Here is a 21,471-nt window from a genome sequence, read left to right as displayed (position 1 = left end):
ATATATATATATATTACTTCAGTAGTGCCAAGTTACAGTTAGTACTGTATCAATACTTAGAACATGCAGAAGTTCTTGATCTTTAGTAGTAATTGCACCGTGGTCCCTTATTTAAGCTGTTTTTTTGCCACACAGTGCATTTCAAAACCTATAGTTGATCTAGAGAAGTACTTTCTCTTTGTCCATATTTCATGTTTATTTCCTCTTACCAAAATAATAATTTTTTTGAAACCTTGATTCAGGAAAGTATTTTGCCAACTCTTCCCAGAGAAGACATGTTTATTGCTTCTTGGTAAGGAATGAATCGTTCATTCTTTCCAACCTTTTAGGCAAGGTCCTAGTTCAGGAATATTAAGATTTCAAATGAGCAGTAACAGTACCAGAAGATTGGGGAACTAGTTTGCAGTTGTTTATGTTGTACAAAACACTTTGTTATGTCTGAATTATATATTCCTGCGAAAATGAAAGTTCTATTTATTGTTTATTTTAAAAGGTGTACCTGTTTTTAATGCCTTTTTTTTTTTTTTTTTTGTGTGTGTGTATGTTAGATTTAGTTCCTTAATGCTTTGACATGCTGAAGTATGCTATGGTAGAAATGGCTCCCCCTGTGGCCCTTTCCATTTTATCACTCCAACTTTGCCCTTATTTTATTCATCCTCACTTTTCACCCAATGCCTGTGCCCAACAGGCATACCTTGGACTTCTGGAATTGTCAGCTGCCCGAGAGAAATATGACGAATTCTGTGTTCCAATGGTTATGGTTCCTGCAACTGTATCCAACAATGTACCGGGTTCAGATTTCAGCATTGGTGCAGATACTGCTCTGAACACTATAACTGATGTAAGTCTATTCTGGTGTGTGCGCTTACTAACTTACAACAGCAGTTCTGGTTAAAACTGTCTATATTGGCTAGAACTGGATATTTTTATGGACCAGAACTTTGGAAATGTAATTTGGAAAATTACACACTTGATAGAGCCACATTCATGATACCTCTTAAAAAAGACAAGGTTTAGGATCCCATGCATTTCCATTAGGTTTCCTCTGAAACTGCAACTTTCAGGTGTGATCTGTACATTTGTAAACTACAAAATAAGATGGCATATATCTGTTGTATATGGAAGAAAGAAACCTAAAGCTAAGACTTGGTGATCATTTGATGCACTGTAGGGGAAAAATCCCCCTTATATGTAGAGTATTAGTATACCTAGCTGTAACAAACACTGCATGAAATGTTTATTCAGGAGATCCTTATTTATATAACATGTTTATTCCTCTATAAAGAATGTAAGGTCCACATTTCTCTAATAATAGGTATTAGATGTATTCTACTAATAACGGGTTTACCAAGAAGAGCTGAGACATATTATGAAGTATTTTATAAAAACCCACATCCAGTAATATGATCTAAATTAAAAATGAATTTGTTAATACAAAACTGAGTTGGATAGAAAGCATTGTCAAAAACCATACAAATTAAGATGTCAGGCATGCACAATTACAGTTCATCTAGATCACTTGGAGAAGTATTAATCCACTGCTAAGAAGAGCAACTTATTATGACATAATTTTGTCTGTGAAACAATAGCACTTTTTTCTTTTTTTTTCTTCAGCATAATCTGCGGACACATACATGTTGCAAGTACAGTTGTAGAGTGTCCATAGTTTATTTAAAACACAGCCAAGAATTCATCTTCAAAAATTAATTTATATTTTCTCTCCCAAAGAAGAAACAGAATTATTACATATCTTAGTGAATTACAATGAATGACTATATTATATTACAAGTTTCACTTTCTGACTTCTGTCTGCAGTCATGTTGGAGCCAGAATGTAGAATTTTTCACTGATTGTACGTAGTGAGCTACATTTTAAAAAGTGAAAAATCATGAGCGCAGTGCTTATGTAAAGCAGGGAAAGAATTTCGAGATGGTTTTGAAAATTAAATGTCAGTTTTTCTGTCAGGTGTACTTGAAGATTTTAATCATGATATTATTTTCAGAAATTTGATGCATTCCTCAAATGCTATTAACTTCAAAAGCACTAACATGATTTTCACCTGTTTTGTTTAATTTTTTTTACATGCCAACATAAAAATATTTATCTTTAGCAAAGTAAACCCTTCAGTTAGGAAATCTCAGTTTCCTTAACTTCTTGAACAAGACAGTAACTAACTAAAATTTATCTTGAACATACTCTTCATAGACAACTTAGGTTATAAATGGTGATGTTGTTTCCAGTTCTGGTAAATAAAAATATCTCTCCAAAATGATCACAAATTAAGGTGAGTAAAATGATTGTGCATAACACCTACTTTTCTTCTTTTCTTTTCTTTATAAGCTTTGTTTAGCTAACTGACTTCTTTTTATAGGTTATTTCATGTAGAGAGGATATATCATAGTCAGGCAGTCTCTCCCTCCTTTCTGCTGCATTTTGTTTTATGTTTAGGTTTCTAGGTATCATTTGCTTTCATCGCATAATAAGATGTCATTATATCTAGATTTTCAATGCAGTACTTGAAAACTTCTTAAAATGATTTTTTTTATTTTTATTTTTTACTAGTAGCTTCTGACTTGATTTTGCATTTTCTTTTCCCTAGATTTTTCTCTGAAATCAATAAGAAATGTAATGTCTTTGCAAGATTTAGATTCAATCTAATGGAAAATTACATTTTTTTTATTTTGTTTTTGTTTTTGTTTTTTTTGAGAAGGAGCAGATTTTTGTGTTGGGGAAACATTTCTGCTTGGTATCTTTTCACTTTTCTGCTCCAATTGTTTGAACATGATTCACTAAAACTGATAATGAAAATATATCCTTTCATTCCTGTGTCATATTTTCAGATCAGGTTCGGTAGTGATGATGACCCTATTAAATGTGACTAGTAGACTTAGTACAGTTCCTACAATTGCCTGTGGTAAATGAAAGTAGCAGATGGGACATGAATGTTTGTTATGTAGTTTATAGCATTTTTCTTCTTATTGCCTCTGTTAGGTCAATAAATACATCATAGTTTCCAACACTCTCAGATTAATACCTCTTATGAACACCAAATGTCATCATACTTAGTTTTTCTTTGGTATTGTTCTTCTGTATTGTTGGCAACTTTTAGTAAGGTAAGTACATTTCTGCTGGGTAATGAGCCCTTGTTAGTATTTAGCATTACTAGACACTTGTCAGTATTAGGTTGTTTGAAACTTGCCAAGTATGTAAATGACACCTCAAGACATTTGCAGATAAAATGTGTTAAGATGCTGCATTTGCTTTTAAGAAAAAAGAATACAAAATCCAGACCAAGAGATACATAGTTTCCAAATGAGAGATTAAGTAGGAGTGTTCTTTTCCCTGATTCATAGATAGTGGATGGAACGTTTCTCAGTAATTAGAATTTAGATTCTATAACATATTTGTGAGCCTCTTGAAACATTCAATTTTTTTTTTCCATTTTTGTTTTAAAATACAGGCTTGTAATCATTTGAATAGTAGAATTTGGTCTGTCTTTTGAATAGTGTTTTAAATTTATTATATGCTGTATTTTTCACTTGAGTTTTCAGAATATTACTGAGAACAATTGTCAGTGAAAACTCCAATATAAAATACCTGGAGAAAGCTGGATGTTTCTGTACCTGAAAAGGGTATGCATAAGGCTTGTATATCTAGATATGCAAATTAAGTTGTTCAGGAATGAAGGATAAGAACATGAGCTTTGAGATTTCTGTGAAAAGAAAGCATCAGTAAAATAAGTACCATAATAAAAATACCTATGTTCTCAACTCCATGTTGTTAATTCCATGAAATGACTAGAATGTTATCTCAGATAGGGTGACCTCTGGAATGTGACAACAAAGAAGTGTTAGGTTTTTTTGCTATATAACCGTGAAGGATAGAAATTTCTTTTTAAATGAAATGGATTACTTGATCAAAAAGAGGCATTAGGAATACATTTTGCAGATGGAACTAAAAAACAGAAACCTACTCCATAATTAAGCAGAATGAATAAAAAGTTAGACTTTTTCAGCTATGGAACATGGAAAGAGAGTGGAAAAGATGAAAACTTAACTTAAAGCCTACTGATGGTTAGTATTAACTGATGGAAAGAGGAATAAACCAGAACAAAGTATGGAAGAGTATGTATTTGATTAAGGAGATTTAGAAGTAAATGGGAGAATAGAAAAAAAATTAAACCTGAAAAAAGAAGAGGCTAAAACTCACTAATGTATTTCTTTGACAATCTGCCTTCTCCTTTCATCGAAGAGAAGGGGGTACAGGTTGATCAGTTGGTTTTGTAAGAAAAAGAATAGCAAACAGTCACTGAGGAGTGAAGAAAGCCTAGATTGCCTTAATGCCATCTCCATGCATTTCCCTTGGAAAACAGAGACTCCTGTATGCTCCCAGTGCTGGTATTAGCATACATAGCTTCACATTAATCCCAGCTAGGAAGCTGAAAATCAGCCTGGCTAAGCTACCTAACCAGTTAAATATTCATCCATCCACTTCACTCCTAGCAACAGCTGCATGTGGAGCTAGGGCAGTAAGTCCTTTCAGTGGCCATTTGCATTTAGATAAACATGAAGTCAACAAACCAGTGTCTGCTTGATTGTGTGTATTTCTTTTTAAAGAGTCATTGGTCATGGCAATAACTTTTTTTAATAACACGTACAATAAAAGGGTGTGAAATGATTAAAGCATTTTATTGACAAACTACAGTATCCCTCTGTAATCTTACTGTAGTACTTATTTAAGAAGAAATAGTTGTAAAGCAGTTATTAAAACCTCCTATTAATTGTTTACCCTTTATAATTATTAAGTGACCCTTTATTGAAAGTATTACCATATTTTGCTGCAGTGATGCGAAGATGTTGCATTATGATTATCTAATGCTCATGCTTGGTGAAGGTATAGTCTTTTGATATGTTTGCTGAAATCACTTGCATCAAATAAAATGGCAATATTTAATGCAAGTAAAACATATCATAACTGCATTTTAACATATCATAAATGCAGACTAACCAATTATTTTAGTTATTGCTCTAAACCTCCCTTCAACTTGGTTTCCCAAAACATCTCAATGTAGAACTTTTTAGAGATACTAGTGTTTTGCAGATCTCCAGGAAGCCATGTGGTTTTACCAAACCTCTGTGACACAGTATCTATCTTTATTTTTCAGTAGAAATAAAAATTCAAAGCAGCCTGAGCTGAGTTGGGCTAGGCAGTTAACTGAAATCTTCTCAATAAAGAAAAATCCATTTGTGGCTCTTCTGACTATAGTGCTTCTTAGAGCTACAGGTCTGAAAGTGCAGTGTTCTAGACTATGTTTGGACTTCCAGAAATTAATTCTATCACTGACCTTAACTGAAAGTTGTACTTTGAAACACATGAGTAAAAAGACACTTTAGGAAGTCAGTTTGCACTTAAACGCACCTAGTGCCACACGTGTCCTGTCCCCTCACTGAACAGGGTCTTCTTGATCTATGACAAAAACCTAGAGAGCAGGACTCTCATAGGTGAAATTTTTTTCCCATCATTTTCTCCTAAGTTAATGTGTAAATCAGGCACTGAATAGATGTTTGTGGAGAGAGCTTGATAGACATCTAATTTTGTTCTACAATAGTTTGCTTCTCTGAACTTGCAATAGTTCGCTTCTCTGAACTGATTTGAGAAATTGGAAAGATGAGACTTCTGTGAACATCAGTCCTTTCTGGGAGAAAGATTAAGAAAAATGTAACATAGGATGTAATCAGGCTTTCTTGTGGAGAGTCGTTACCTAGGCAGTTTAAAAAATTGCCGCACATCGTGAGAGATGCTGATTAGTTTACATTAGAAAGAATTGGAATAATGTAACTTAAAAATATGTTTACTGTCTTAGAACAGCTGCAAAATCTTAACCTTTAAGTATTATTTTGACATCTATTAGGAACACCTAATCCTTATCCCATGATGATTTATTATGAGTGTTTGGAATCTTTCCAAGGACCTACAGCTGCTTTTGAAAGAATCTTGAACTATACTCAAAAACTTTATTAACTCATCCATGTGCATGTTCCTGGATTTTTCTGGGCCTGCGTCCAGACTGTGTGCATAGAGGCAGATGTGTGATGTTAATAGAATCATGGAAGGCACAGGCAAAACTTCTTTCCTTTTTCTTAGAAATAGATGTGTCTCTCAGCTTTATAGGATAACATAGTTTTTTAAAAAGCAGCCTTCTTTAAGCATTTCCTTCAAACTGTAGGTGTTATACTAGTTAACTTTCTAAACTCCTTAACATGTACCAAACTTCGTTTCTTTAAGTGGTTTCTAGTGGAATGATTTCCAATCTACCTTTATGCTGCCCTTTTCTGCCCAACTGCTTCCAATGCCTGTTCTGTGCACACTTCACGTTCGCTCTGTATTAGCTTGCACTAATCTTCTGCATTTCTTCAAAGAGCATTGTGCCAATGCAACCCCAGTGCACTGTTGTGGTATATACAGGATATCCACCCCCAAATAATCTCACCAATTGTATTTACTTGGGCCAATGGACAGCCAAATATACCATCACATACAAGGAGTCATTAGCAGAACAATCCAAAGACAAGGAATGTATCACTCATACTTGTACCACTGCTTCAGGCCTATGAAAGTTGTCTGCAGCTACATGAGGCACGTTCCCGCTTTGAGGAGTTTTGCGTACCTATCTGTGTGTTGCCTGCTACTATTAGCAACAATGTGCCAGGCACAGACTTTAGCATTGGTGCTGACACTTCCCTGAATGCTATTGTGGAGGTAAGACTGCGTATCTTTTTAAAAGTCAATTAAAAAAATTTAAAAGATAATAAAATGCATAAGATAAGGATACTGAAAGACCTTGAAATGTCTAGTTTTCTAAAATAATTCAGTTACTTGGGTTTTCTTACAGTTAAGAAATTTTTGAAGACTAAATAAAGATTAACCTTCAACAAATTCATTATGTTGTGTGTTTCAACTTCTGGGGAGTATGTTTTGTAATCCAAGACTGCTGCATTAGTGCTTAGGGCATTTACTTTTACTGAGAATAAAATAGTTTGCTTGCTTTGATTTTGTTTTTTGTGTTGTGTATCTCCTCAGCATTATTTAGGTGAAAGAAGAAAGCACATTATTTGTAAATAAATACTGCATGATTCCACTGAGCCTAGTGCAGTAGAGCATTTTAAGTACATGGCTAACACTAAACACATGAATAATCCCATAGACTGCATTAGGCTTAACATGTATTAAGTACATATGAATGCATGCATAGTATAAGCAGTTAAGGCTGTCACTGATGTCACTGTAACTAAACAGAGTAAGGCCAGAGCTTGCTATGAATGAGTGTTCCATTTCAGTCAGAACAATCAATTTTCTAGTTTTAGTGTGCCATGGCTTTTTCCCTTAGGTAAAACTGCTATATGAACTCTTCTTCTTTACTATCCTATTGAGGCTGCTGGAGCCACTGCAAAGAGAACTGAGTTGAGGTATTATGCAGACAAGAGAGTAAATCTCTGAACAGTTCTGGGTTTTATCAAACCCCTCATTATCAGTCCATCTAACTAATTACGAAGTAATTGGCCAAGAAAGAATAGAAATCCAGGGGTTTGAGAAATACAGGTTTGTTTTCCTGCTCTGATGCAGTGTTACTTATTTATATGGAACGAAAAAGCTCCAGTAGATAATTGAAAGAGCTGTGGTGGATTACATTATGTCCTAGCCTTCCCTGGGGTGAAGATGACCTAAGGGATAGTGTGGATGAACTGTAGCAGTACACTTACAGGCAGGACCCAGTTACTTTCACCACTCCATTAGCTGCTTCCCCCGCAGGCTGACATTTATAGAAGTAGGTTAAGTCTGTTAATTGTGACTGATACCACTTCTAATAGCAGTCTACTTATAAAAGTGAAAACATGAAAACAAAATGGGAAAATTATTAATGGGAAAATATATTGCTGCTTCCTTTGATTTCACTGGGTTTATTATTAATTTTAATTGCAATTTGTATAGCTTTCAGTAATCCTATCAGTAAATAAAAAATGGTTGTATCTATTGTATTTCACTATGGTTAGAATGTTTAGTTTATGCTAATAATACCACACTGTTCATTTGGTGAAGTTTTGTATATCACATTTGTTTCATGAAGCTGTATCATTTCCTATGAAAGCTCAACTAGCAATGGAATACCAAAGAGTTCTCCAAAGATTCACCATGCCTTTATATTCAAACTTTTGAAACCTGCATAAGGCACTTGAGTTTTGGCCTTTTCAGCCTGTGGAGTACTATATGAATTAGCATTCTTTAAAATCAATATGTGCCATTTTTGTATTTTGGTGTTTTCATCACAGTCACTCTGAGAGAGTAAGAATAGTAGAAAGTTTCTACTATGCATCTTGTATAGCCAAGGATAGAAATACTTCTAAATGAATGTAAAGTGAGTAATTCCAAACAGAACTAATGATTTATATCCTTGCTTAGAACTTGGAGCTTCTTAAAAGGTAGAAAATTTTATTCTGCTACCAGCAGCTGGCAAACTTTTTTAGAAAGCTTGGAGTTTACAAATGTTTCTTGTCTCTCAAAATGAAGGAGATACATGTGCATTTATTTCTTCAGTGTCTAAAGCCAAGATTTATTTTTTTTTTTATAATACAGGCTAAGTACATTGTATCCATCCAGTTCCAAGCAGCTTTGTTTAGAAATGAGTTAAAATTGGTTCAGTGTTGCACCTGCCACTGTTTAAAGTAGTGGAGATTTTAATAAATTTGTTACTGCTTACCATATGCCAGAAGCCAGTATTCTACAAAAATTGTCATGAAACCACATCTGGAAGGGGAAAGTAAAGTGCTCGAGGTCATTGTAAACTCCAAAACATGTAAAAGAAAGTGTCGTTTTCAAAATGTATGTGTATATATCTGTGTATGTATGTATATACGTAACATGCACATATGCAAATATATAAATAAAATACGTATAAAGGAAATACATGTATCTTTTGGAAGCTGGACCCAAATAAATACGTACACTGGTTTTAGTCCTTTAGGTATAATCTATTTATCTATTTTTAAGACAGAAAGGGAAATAGTATGTTTTGTTTCTCTTATTTGCTTTGTGAAAGGAAGATAACTTATCTGATGACTTTGGCTTTGAATGGTAGAAAAATTCATTCCAGTAAGTGAGTTGGTCAGATAGCTTTTTGCTTATTATGAAAACCTGGAGATGCGTAGTGATCTAGTTCCTAGGTTTCTATGTTTTCCTAAGTTTCCTAGAGAGATTTTCTCTGTTATTTTCTAAGTAAGTCTCTTAGACAGCTCTAATAAATATTGGTGTTAATTGTTGGTGTGTAAGCAACAGACTCTTTGTAGAGAACATTCCTTATGCTGGTCAGAGTCAGATGCAAGTGGAGAATTCAGTCTTTTTATAGTATGTTTGTATCTATTAATAAAAAAATGAAAACATTTAAAAATGTGCCAGTAGTGCTTAAAAGAATGGTATTTATGTGGATATCATTATTGCAAAGGAAACAGTATGTTGGGAATGCAGTGAATTTTGAACTCAATACTAAAAGAAAATAAACTCTTCAGTAATGAGTAGAGTTAAAGCAAAGAAGAAAAACTTAAATTATATCAGAATTGGTTAAAAAGCTCCATTTTATCTATTTGTGTCTCTGTTAGAAGACTATCACAACTTTTAATTCCACGCACAAACCAAAATTAATTCTTGTGTTAGTATTTCCAAGAAGCAAAAAACCAAAGAGTTGATAGTAGCAAAACCTTTTACTTTGGCTGTTCAATTTATAAGAATTACTTTATTTGGTAATTGTTATAGTTAAATGGATTATGGTATTTTTTTTTAATAATATATTTTTATAAATGCTTCATATTCTTTTACCACTAAGTGATGGAAAATTGCATGAAATCTCAAAACATAAAAATTCAGTTTTTTTTATTAAAACTTACAAAATCTTGTCTTTGCCTAGACGTGTGATCGCATCAAGCAGTCAGCCAGTGGTACTTTATTCATCATTGAGACCATGGGTGGTTACTGTGGTTATCTGGCTAATATGGGGGCCCTTGCGGCAGGAGCTGATGCTGCTTATATCTTTGAAGAACAGTTTGATATTCGAGAACTCCAGGTACACAGCATTAAAGTTGTTTTTCTCATTGTTAATTAGATCCTAAAATTGTTGTACATATATAGCATAATGTGTATTTTTAAAGTAGATGGCTCATATAACAGAATTAAGTTTCGACTGTATCTAAAAGCTGTGCTTGTCAGTAGCACTTCGGTATAACGCTAGTTCGTATGCCATATTACGTAAGGGAACATATACCCAGTTACCCTTGGCATCAGGTTCAGTTAAATGACAAAATCACTGTATTAACTATATTACTAGATTGTTTCATTTTTGGTCTTCTGATGGAAATCCAAATTACATACAAATGAACAGACTTGGGCAGATTTAAAAAAAAAAAAAAAAGCAGAAATCAGAAGGGGAAGGGAAAGAATACTTTTGTGATACTACCTCACTTCATTGTGTCACAAGGCTATTCAGGTCAGGAACTGAGCAGTATATAAGGTGTATTAGGTACTGGCTTTGATAGCACAACCATTCAAAGCATGTCTGGAGGTGTTACTAAAATAAAGATCTTTAAGGTTTTAAGGAATAGAGATGTGAAATGAATCCTGATTCCTTCCCACTCATTTCTCAGTGATGTGTACTCTTCGTGTCATATAGGGGAGTACCAGCACAGCAGTATGTCACTATCCAGTGACTGTTGCAAGGACTGTGAGTAAGGGCAAGCTATGATCTTCTGTGGCAATTTCTATGTTTTTATGTATATTGAGGTTACTCAACTCAGTGCTGTACCAGTATAGCATACAAAACCAACCTTGTGTCGTGATTCAAAACATTCAGTTGTGATGTAGAAGTTGGTTTTAACCCAAGATGAATAGCCGTGCACGGTATATTCTCCTGGGTCTCCAAAACATATTGACTATTTGAATTTGAACATAATAGTTGATGTGGAATACTTTACAGAAGTTCTCAGGAGATGGAGGCTCATTAAAGTTGTTTTATAATTCAGTATGGCTTATTAAAAATACTTCTGTGGTTTCTAGGCTAATGTGGAACACTTGACTGAAAAAATGAAAACCAGTATCCAGCGTGGTCTAGTGCTGAGGTAAGCAAAAATAGTTTTCATAGTGATGAAAATCATCAGTGATACTGAGCACTTCCAGCCGGGTAAGCTGTTGGGCTACTTGCAAAGACACTCTGAGTCTGTGTTCCATGTTATTCCTTTAGCATGAGATTTTTAGTAAAGCCGTTGCTGCAGAAGGCAATTCTGGGAGCTGTCTGGAAGCTCAAGTCCAAAATTTCCTTCTTTCTGTGTAAATATATTTGCTTATAATCTTAACATTTTATCCTATTTTCTCATCAGCTTGTGTCTTTTATTGTAGATTCTTATTAAAGATAGTGTGAAAACTAGCATACATGTGTACCCATATAATATAGCCTTTACTGTAAAAATCCTATTTAGCTTTCAGGAGAGACCGCAGAATAAAATAGCTTCCAAAAATCAAAACAGTTAAAATACATTGATTGGCATGTTTTAAAATTACACCTTCTTAGGCAGCCGAATCAGGCTGTCGCTTCTCTCTTGAACGTTTTCAGTCTGCCAAATAGCAAAGGCCTGAAAGAGGGAATACCACAGTAAGTTGTATGGGGATACCATTGTTTTTGTTCACGTTCTATTTTGTTCACGTTCTATTAATTATGGCTAGGGTGAAAAAATACCCTACGTTTACAGTATTGTAAGAAACAACCTAAGGTAGTGTTCATTACCCATGCTTCTATTAAGGGCAAAATGACGATATTGGATCCTGATGACTTTTCACTTTAATGCATTTTTTTTTTCTCTGCATAATGAACTTGTTAGACCTAAAATGGTATTTTTTGCTACCTTATTCAACAATGGATTCCAAATGATTTGCTAATGATTTCAAAGTAGTAAAAGTAATGCAGACTTCAAAATCAGGAGTATGTTACATGGTAGTGAACATATGTCATTAGATGAAAATATCCAAGCCATGATATCCATGGTATCCAGAAAATGGGAAAACATTCATCATTCAGTAGCTGTAAAGATATCTACTGCTTGACAGTAAATTTGCTAACTGTATCTGGCCTTAATTGTTACAGAAATGAGAACTGCAATGAGAACTACACAACTGACTTCATTTATCAGCTGTATTCTGAAGAAGGAAAAGGAGTGTTTGACTGTCGAAAAAATGTATTGGGCCACATGCAGCAGGTAAAAAATGACCTTAAAATTACAGACAAGTGCATGAACAAAAAGCATACACTATTCAAGCATTTCAAGCAAGTCTGACTCAATAGTAAAGAAAAAAAATGTAGATTTTTGTAGGCAACTCGGAAGTATTTGTTTGCAATTTCTTCTTATAAGTCTAGGGGGAAAAAAGGCATTAGATTCTTAAAGATTTCCATTTTTTATTCCTCTCCTGCCTATATTAATAAACAGTTATACTTTCTAAGAGATAATACAGCTATCTTATTATTTTTTAATACATCCTTATAACACACTTATATGTCTATGTGTAATGTATCTGGCTTCTGAATCCTGGAAGAGATGAGATTTCATTAAGAAAATACATGCAGATGGATTGTTCTTGTAGAACAGACAGTAGTAAGCTACTCCTTGTAGTCTTTGTAACTTGCACCTCTTTATCTCACTGTACTGCTTGTCAATGGGCAAATAGTAAGCTTTTAATTTGGCTGCACTAGTCACTAAGACTGAGGTAGAGTAAAAAATAACATGTAGAGCCAAACTTCTCAAGTACTAGTAGTGAAACGAGAGTCTCTTATTTTAAGTCATTTCAAGTTGTATGCATATTCCCCTTACTCTTATTGTTAGATTATTCAATGCTGAGGTTGGCACTTCTGGATAAAATTTAGCAAGGTTTATTTTGAAGGTCAAGACCAGCATTAGTCAAACAATCTGTTTAGAACTATTTGTAACTACTTCACATGATTTCAGTCCCATCTGCTGCATTGGAAATGGACAGAAAAGTCAGACTTTATGTAATATACAGAAAGAGTTAAAAAAAACAAACAACCCAAACAAACCCCAAAACTGAAAATACGGCTTCTGTTCCCAGAGAACACTATAAAGGCTGCTGTAATGCTTGGAGTGAAAGCAGACCAAAAAAACCCCAAAACAAGACTGGTTCAATAATTAAACTAACCTGAACTTCAATTTTCTCACAGGGTGGTGCACCTTCTCCATTTGATAGAAACTTTGGGACAAAAATATCTGCAAAAGCTATGCAGTGGATCTCCAAAAAACTTAAAGAAACCTACCGGAAAGGTGCAGAAATACTTCTCTTTCTGTTACTGTCTTTGATTAACTACCAGTATTGAAGGCTACTACTATGCAAACATGTGAATGTGTATTAGTTTGTTAGTCAACATACTTCTTTCCCTCTTGATTTAAAAACAATCAGTAGTGGCTTGCTGTGCTCCCTGCTGTAATGTTTCCCCTCAAGTGAGGTCAATAATTGAGAGCTGTTTTCTTGCCTTTCTTTAAGAAAATGCTAGTGTGATTGCAGTTTTTCATGCATGAAAGAATTGATGGTTATATAGTTACATCTGTTCTTCCTTTTTGTTTCATGGTGGCTACATGGGAGACAGCAGAAGGTAATATGTCTTCTTTGGGAATTTTTGAAAATCACTGTTTACTAAAATCTAATTTAAAACTGAATGTTAAAATTCAGTCTTCTTATTGCTTAGTCACACAATTTTCATTGCTAATCACAAAAGCTAAACTAAAAAATTGAAGATCTAACCATATTAAAGTACTAATTGATATTTTATCATTGCATTAAATGTTCAGTAACTGGAATTAAGCTACTGTAAGCTTCCTATTCAGATTAATTACAGAACAAATGGAATTTGCCCTTGCAAGTGGCAAAGAAAGATCCTGAATTATTTCATTCTTTTTAGGAAAAGTATTTGCCAACACTGATGACTCAGTCTGTTTGCTGGGAATGCGAAGACGCAACCTCGTTTTCCAACCTGTGGCTGAGCTCAAGACTGAAACAGACTTTGTGTATGTATACGCTGCTTCCATTTTAAGTATCTCTGCACAGGCTTCCTTTCACCACATCAAACGAACAACTTCTCCAAAGTGCTGACACACAGCATTTGCTGGCCCTTTCACTCCACTTTTGTCTCTGGCCTACATACAGCCAGCAATTCACTTCGATTGTTCACTTGTCTTTTTTAATGACTCCCTTTGTGCTTTCTTTTCATCCTCCTTATACTTGGAAGTTTCTTGTTATGAATTCTGGGATTCCTCTGTTCTTTTAAGTAACTTTCTCATAATTCTTTCATAAAACTCTCATAAATCTATGCTCTAATGCCTACTTCTGGTGCAGTTTAGTGGGGCAGCATTTTTATGCCAAATTTGATATTGTACTTACCTATATAGAGCATCTTCCAGTAAAATCTCTTAATTCCTTCAGTATTCTGTCCTTATTTCTCCTTCTTTTGGGACAATAAATGTGTCTGGATCCTGTTTATAAGGAATGCCATTACTGCTGGTATTGTCCAAACTGTTTTTCTTGGCCACTAAGTAAATCACCTGATGTCTTTTCACCCCCACACCTCTCACACAGACACAGGATTCCCAAGGAGCAATGGTGGCTGAAGCTGCGACCACTGATGAAAATCCTGGCCAAGTACAAGACTAGTTACGACGTCTCAGACTCAGGCCAGCTGGAGCATGTTGCTATGCACAGCCCAAAGGAGGCAGAAACCGGAGCTATCTAAAGACATCACTTCTAGATTATTGTAATAGATGCACATTGTGAGTAACAATGCTTTAGAATCGTTACAGCTTTGTTTTGTAACATTTAAATTATTGTACCAGCACTTTATGTGAAATGAGACGTTCAGATGTCACACACAGATTTTGTCCTGTATTTGTGTTACGTTTGAAACAAACCCTAGCATCTAATGGATAAACACCATTTACTGATACTACCCTTTAAGAGCAAGTGCAGCACTGTTCTATGCACTCTGTAAGTTACTCATCTCCTGCACTTTGATTCAGAGTACTTACACCCAAAACTAGGTGTAGATGGCTAGCTTTGTGTTGAGTTACAGGATGTGCTTAATGTATCTGAAGTGAAATAAAGTTCTGTTGCAAAAATCACGAGCAATGTGTCAGGAATTGTGTTTACTTGCTTTTAGACAGCTGGGGGAATAATGCTTCGTGAAGTATATCCCTGTATGCTCCAGTAAAGGAAAAAAGCACCTGCCCTAATGATGCAGGAAGCAGTCACAGCAGCAAAAGTTGATTTTGTTGCTTCAGAATTGGGCTAGAACTCAGAATCGTTTCTTTTTGTACAGGCATAAAACTGTTTGAAGGGGAAGTGGTGGTGGGAAGCAAACTTTAAAAACATGAGGGTGTAATGTGGTCCTTGTTTCATGATTCCTTTCTCTGGGCTTCTTCAAGACTATTAAAAAACCCCACACTGATAAAAAAACGTAAAAATGTTTTTTCATGCCAGCTTATCTGTCAACTAGACCTTGGCAAAAGTTAAGCACTAGACAGTGTCATATCAAAATGTTGCCCAAATTGGCAAGATAAACTGAACTTAAAATACACTGATTCATTCGTGATGTGCCCACTACCCTGCCATTCACTACACTCTCAGCGTGATGCGAGGTGGAATGTACTGTCATGTACAGGGCTCCTGGCTGTAGGTGGCTTATGCAAAGGAAGCTGGAATTATCACACCAAAGAATAGATCTGTCAGTATGAGAGACATAATTTTTATATATCCAACAGCAGGCATGATTTCGAACAAACACCATTTAAAACTCTAGAATTTTACATATACAAAAATATTTAATTTATATAGTATTCATATGCGACTGGGGGAGCGAGTCTTCAGTGAAATATTAAGGTCTGTCTTTGCCATACAGAGTGTACAATACTTGCTCTCAAATACTGGATGGTTAGAAAAAATTTCAGTTATTTCAAGAAGGACAGCTTTAAACTGGTTTGTTGGGCACTGTTAAAAGCAGCAGTGAGCATTTAGGTTGGACCATAGCACTGTTAACAGTTACTAAAAAGCTTAATGAGATAGTCACACAGAGTGGCTTGTTATTAGCTTGGATGTTCGTCAACAGTTCATCGTTTGACCCAGGAGGGATCTTTGGTGATACCTGCATTCTCTGGGCCAAGCACAGCTTGACCCCGAGTGCTCTTTCCAACTGCAAGGTACCTGCAAGAAAAAGACAAACAAATAAGGGGCTGCATTCAGTTATCCCTAACTCTGCTTCATAGTAAAAAATACTCCCACTTCAGGAAAAAGCGCTGTTTGGTACATACCCCCACCTGCCTTGACAGCATCTTCTGGATTTACAGTGGTTTTCCCCCAGTCATCATGATACAATGGTCTCCTAAAGCACAGCCCCAACTAGTCTATCTCCTTAGCCTGCTATTCTTCCATAGTGGAATTCTTAATCTAAAGTGGAACTTGCAAGTCTAAAGAAGCACAAAATGTTACGGGGTCCCAAAGCAGCAGCTCATACAGCCAGGAACTTATGTCTGTGGGTACTCTCTCTCCAGGCAGTTTCTGGACCTTTCGCAAGCAAAACAATCGCCCACAAAGTCAGAATGTAGGAGGGAGTTACATCTGCTAGAATGCCACAAGCAGGGCATAATTAACATCTCTCTCTATGTTGTAAAAGCAAATAGTGGAAATGGTACAAAAGGCCAAGGGAAGAAATCCTAGAACTCTATGACAACTTTCACAAACTGTTTTCTTCTTTGAATTAGCTTTAATTCTATTTTTCAACATTTTCCTAAATTGAGCAAAGACTTACTTGTTTGATACATCAACCAGGTTATCACTGTTGACAGCAAAAAGTTGTTCCCTGTGCGACTGCTTCTTTTCATCCGAAATCCCATATAAAAAGTGATCCATTCCTAGGGAATAAACAAAACAAACTCAAGCACAGCACTGGTGCCCTGAATAATCTTAGTGACACTTCAGGGGAAACTAAGACCTGTACATGTCTTAGAAGGGAAGAACAGGCCCTCCTCTGAGCCACTGTTCTGAGGCAGTATCTAAATGCAAATCAAATATCAAAAGTTAGAACTGGGTAAAAATTAATTTTTGAGATGAGATAGTCAAAGAGTTTCCTATTTAGGGGACAAAAAAAAAAAAAAAAAAAAAAAGATTCATACTCTTATTGTGGCAAGGGATTTAGTTTATCAAAAAATCTGAATGTAATTGTGATCCAGAAAACTTACACATAGAATCATAGAATGGTTTGGGTTGGAAGGGACCTTAAAGATCATTGAATTCCAACCCGCCTGTTGCTGAGTTGCCAGCCCAGATAAACATAGATCTTATGTAGGCCCAATGTCAGAATGATACTGTAAGGAATCTAGAGACACTTGCTATTTAGGTGTATCTGAATCTGGTCCTAAAAATCTCCGAAGTAATTCATTCTCTTTCTTCAGGAACTTGATTAATTCTAAGAAGTCTCAGTACTTTCTAACAGTATTTTAGCCAAACTATTTAATGAATATTTCTATTTTTATTGTGGTTTGTAACAACAAACTTCTCAAAGATTTTGCTGTGGTTCAAGCCCAGCCAGCAACTTCGAACCACGCAGCTGCTCGCTCACTCCCCCCTTCCCCTTCCTTCCTCCCCCTACTCCCGGAGGGATGGGGAAGAGAATCGGAGGAATATAACTCCCACGGGTTGAGATAACAGCACTCCAGTAACTAAGGTATAATACAAACCACTACTGCTACCAATAATAATGATAAGAGGAATAACAAGGGAAAAGGACACAACCGCTCACCACCTGCCGACCGATACCCAGCCTGACCCAAGCAGCGATCTGGGCCTTCCGGGTAACTCCCCCCAGTTTCTATACTGGGCATGACGTGCTGTGGCATGGAATACCCCTTTGGCCAGTTTGGGTCAGGTGTCCTGTCTCTGCTTCCTCCCAGCTTCCCCTCCTCCCTGGCAGAGCATGAGACTGAGAAAGTCCTTGGTCAGAGTAAACATTTCTGAGCAACACCTAAAAACACTGGTGTTACCAGCACTGTTCCCAGGCTGAAAGTCAAAACCACAGCACTCCATCAGCTACTAAGAAGGAGAAAAAATGACTGCTGTAGCTGAACCCAGGACAGATTTGTATTCAATTATATGTGCAATGCAAAGGTTTGATGACCTTTCTGTACTACACACAGAAATCTGCATACAAATGCTTTAAATGCTTCCGTTGGAATACTTGCCTATGGTATTTTAATATCACTATTAATACTACAGGTTTTTGAACAAACAGTGGACCCCAAAATAATCACAGAAAAGCTTTCTGTGAAGCAAATAACCATAGGGTAAAAAATGTGGCTTGGAAGGACATTTGGCTGCTAGCCCCACCTCTGGCCCCAAGCAGGGCTGGCTTCCAGGGTAGGTAGGGCTGTTCAAGTCCTCACAAATAACAGTAGCACAAAGGCACAGGTATTTCTCTCTGCAACAGCTTCCAGGCCTGTTGAACAATGTTCTTCTGTTCAGTGTTTCAATAAATTTGCCATAGCTCTGTTAAGTTGTGTGTTCGAACATCAAAGAATGTAAATCACTGCTCTCACAAATGCCAACATTCAATATGCATTTCACCATAGGCACCTAAAACTGGTTACTTTTTCAACTGGCCAGACCAAAACCAAGTTCCATCAACTGAACGTTAGCTTCATTTTAAGATTTCTTGTTTAATAAGTTACTGTTAATACAAGTACACATTAAAATAATGCTAATTTTAACCTTAAAACTCCTTTGTGTGTAAGAAATAAATGTATTTTAACTCAGCAAGTTTTGAACTGAAACTAAGCTGAGAATGGGGGAGGGAGAAAGGGAAGAAGGGAAAAGTAAGGAAAGCAAAGCAGAGTGTGAGCAAACTGAAGACACTACCAAGCCAACAGAAGTACGCAGATACGTAAAGAAGGTAAGACCCTCCACCACAGCAGACGGACTTTTAGGCTTTAACACAAAAGGTCAGTGACATCCATATTCAATAGGTGTACTTGTGTCAGGAAAATAATCCTTCAACATTTTTCAAATCAGAAAAATCAATATTCCCTTTTATTTGCTTGCATTCAATGCCCTTTCTAAGCCTTGAGTTGTTTCCTTAATCTACACCCAGCTCGTAGTTGTATTCACCTGACATTAAGGAGCCACATGAATACGAATACTTCAACAGAGGCTGAATGTATGTGGTGTTTCTGAAAGGGAACAACAGGAACCGATTGCTTCGTTGAAACTGCAATTGTCTTACATCTGTCAAGTAAGAATCTTACCCTATCACACAGTTTAACAAACTATTTTCTTCCCTTTAAACTTAAAGGACCCCAAACATTGGCAGTGCTGGTAGGCTGGAGAGAACGTACCTTTATCTGAAGGAGCTACTGGTGCATCTACAGCAGCAAACACTGCTAGCTTTGCTTCATCAATATCTTGCTGAGTGAACTCTCCAGATTTGGCCCATTCAACTGCTTTTTCAAATGTTTTCAAGGTGGACAAGGAATTCGGGTCTCTTAGAAGGGGAAAAAAATTAATTAAATGAAAAACGGGTTTGTTCTCAGTTCATTCATAGTTACTGTACATCATACAAACATACATGGATGGGGATTAAACCAAATGATAAACTTACTTTTTAGGTACTAAAAAAGGTCTGTTTTGGTTTTCTTTAAGAAAGAAATATCATAAACCATGCATTTTTTTAATTTTAGATACACAAATGTAGCAAGTTCAGTTCCAAGACAAGGTGCAGAGAACTGCTATTAAAAAAGCTGGTAAACCAGCATTGTTTACAGTGTGCTATCATTTTCCTGCAACAGCTTCATAAGCATGACTGCCACTAGTATCAACAACAGTCGTATTTATGATATGCCCTATCTTCTCTAAGTTACTTTTCCTGCCACACCTGCTTTTGCTCTCTGTAAAACAGGTGCAACGGGTTAACAACTACCGAAATACTAACCAGGACAAGTCCTACCATGCTGAAGCTCCACAGAGAGGCAAGGCTGCTCAAATTTTACCTAGGAATCCAACCAAGTACTGCGCTAGGCTGTCTTTGGCATCGGAAAATTATTTAAGCCAGGACTCTAGCCATGTTTTTAGTGGGGATCAACTAGTCTTCAATACCTCCAACTCAAATTTCATCCAAAAGTGCTTTGGTAAGACCAATGAAAAGTAATTGTTCTTGACTGGCAAAAAAGAGGAAAAGAAGAGACAAAGCAGTTCTAAGCTCATCACCAGCTGCTGAACCTCTGATGATTCCACTCAGTTACCAGAGCAAGCTGTGTATTTTCAGACTCAGGTTGTCAGGGACCAACATTATTCTACTTGTCCCAAATTCTTGAATTCCCTTTTTCAGGACCTCCTCAACCCAATAAGCAACAAGTGAAATCCAGTTTTACATAACCTGGTAATAGAACTGTAAACATCTAAGTACAGAAACACAACAGCAGTTGCTATCAGCAGAGGTAAGCTAGGCTTTCCCAAGGACACAAACCAGAGAAAGTAAGGAAGGGTTTATTATATACCTTAAGCAATTAATCTTAACATCATCAGCACTGAATCACTTTCTTGTTGTGTCATTCTTTTTATTGCACTCAGTCTTGAAAGAGAGATACTACTAAGTCCAATATAAGACACATGCAAGCGCAGTCAGCGGTCCCCTCTGACACAAACAGGAAAGAATGAACCCACTATTACCTGTAGGAGTAGAAAGTGAATATGCCATTGTGACTAAGTTTAGCACCTCCACCATAAGCCCCTCCCTTCTCTCTGATTTCTCTATGTAGGAACTTAGCCGTCATCAACCGTGCAAGAATTCGAAGGCTGTAATGAGAGAAATATCAACAGCAAAGATGTTAAATGAATTGGGTAACAGTAACGCTCTCAACTTCCTCTGAAGTTCACAAGGATCCCCATTTGCAATGTTTTGCTTCTTGTAATCTACAACAGTAATGATAATACTCAATATTTAATAATAGCTGAATAACATGACACTGTTGTAAGCACTCCTTTAGAACATTTCTTCACTATTTCCATGCATTTCACTTTAATAAAACACAAGAACAGTCTCCTAAACTTTGTACATGCAATAGGATTGTCAACTCAGATGCATCCAAGTAGGCAGGGTGTTTTATTCCAAAATTAAGGGGTAGAAGCCTCTCATTATTTCATCTCACATTTACTAAAACAGGGCATTTCTGGGCCAGGCCATGCAAAGGTTGCTCCGTTAAGATTTTGTGACAAATGCACTGCAAAGCATTTTCTCTCAACACTCCATTTTCTGCGGTCAGCCTAACATTCTCCATTTTGTTTTGTGCTGTGCAACATACACAGAAGCTCCTTGCTGGTCCTGCTCCCCTACCTTGC

General features: G+C 36.2%; 2 protein-coding genes across 2 annotated transcripts in view; one reads left to right on the top strand and one right to left on the bottom strand.

The window, feature by feature from the left end:
* Nucleotides 1-688: 688 nt before the first annotated feature.
* Nucleotides 689-15,212, top strand: PFKP (phosphofructokinase, platelet; the record flags this gene model as incomplete). Its single annotated transcript, XM_010014220.1, has 8 exons — nt 689-841; nt 9,956-10,111; nt 11,098-11,159; nt 12,179-12,290; nt 13,265-13,364; nt 13,688-13,693; nt 14,000-14,105; nt 14,674-15,212. Coding segments are annotated over 8 exons (849 nt in total), but the record flags the coding sequence as incomplete, so codon positions are not given.
* Nucleotides 15,213-16,196: 984 nt separating this feature from the next.
* The window catches only part of PITRM1 (pitrilysin metallopeptidase 1), a gene marked incomplete at its 5' end in the record, with an annotated part of 28,973 nt that continues 23,698 nt past the window's right edge, over nt 16,197-21,471 (bottom strand). Inside the window, 5 exons of the mRNA XM_010014219.1 lie at nt 16,197-16,290; nt 16,895-16,997; nt 19,473-19,618; nt 20,803-20,928; nt 21,467-21,471. The exon at nt 21,467-21,471 is cut by the window's right edge and continues 117 nt beyond it. Of these exons, the coding sequence (XP_010012521.1) occupies nt 16,197-16,290; nt 16,895-16,997; nt 19,473-19,618; nt 20,803-20,928; nt 21,467-21,471 (474 nt within the window). The remainder of the gene's footprint in view (nt 16,291-16,894; nt 16,998-19,472; nt 19,619-20,802; nt 20,929-21,466) is intronic.

This window comes from Nestor notabilis, unplaced genomic scaffold (genome assembly GCF_000696875.1).
Source record: "Nestor notabilis isolate BGI_N333 unplaced genomic scaffold, ASM69687v1 scaffold7375, whole genome shotgun sequence".
NCBI lineage: Eukaryota > Metazoa > Chordata > Aves > Psittaciformes > Psittacidae > Nestor > Nestor notabilis.
This window is presented reverse-complemented; position numbering and strand designations above follow the sequence as displayed.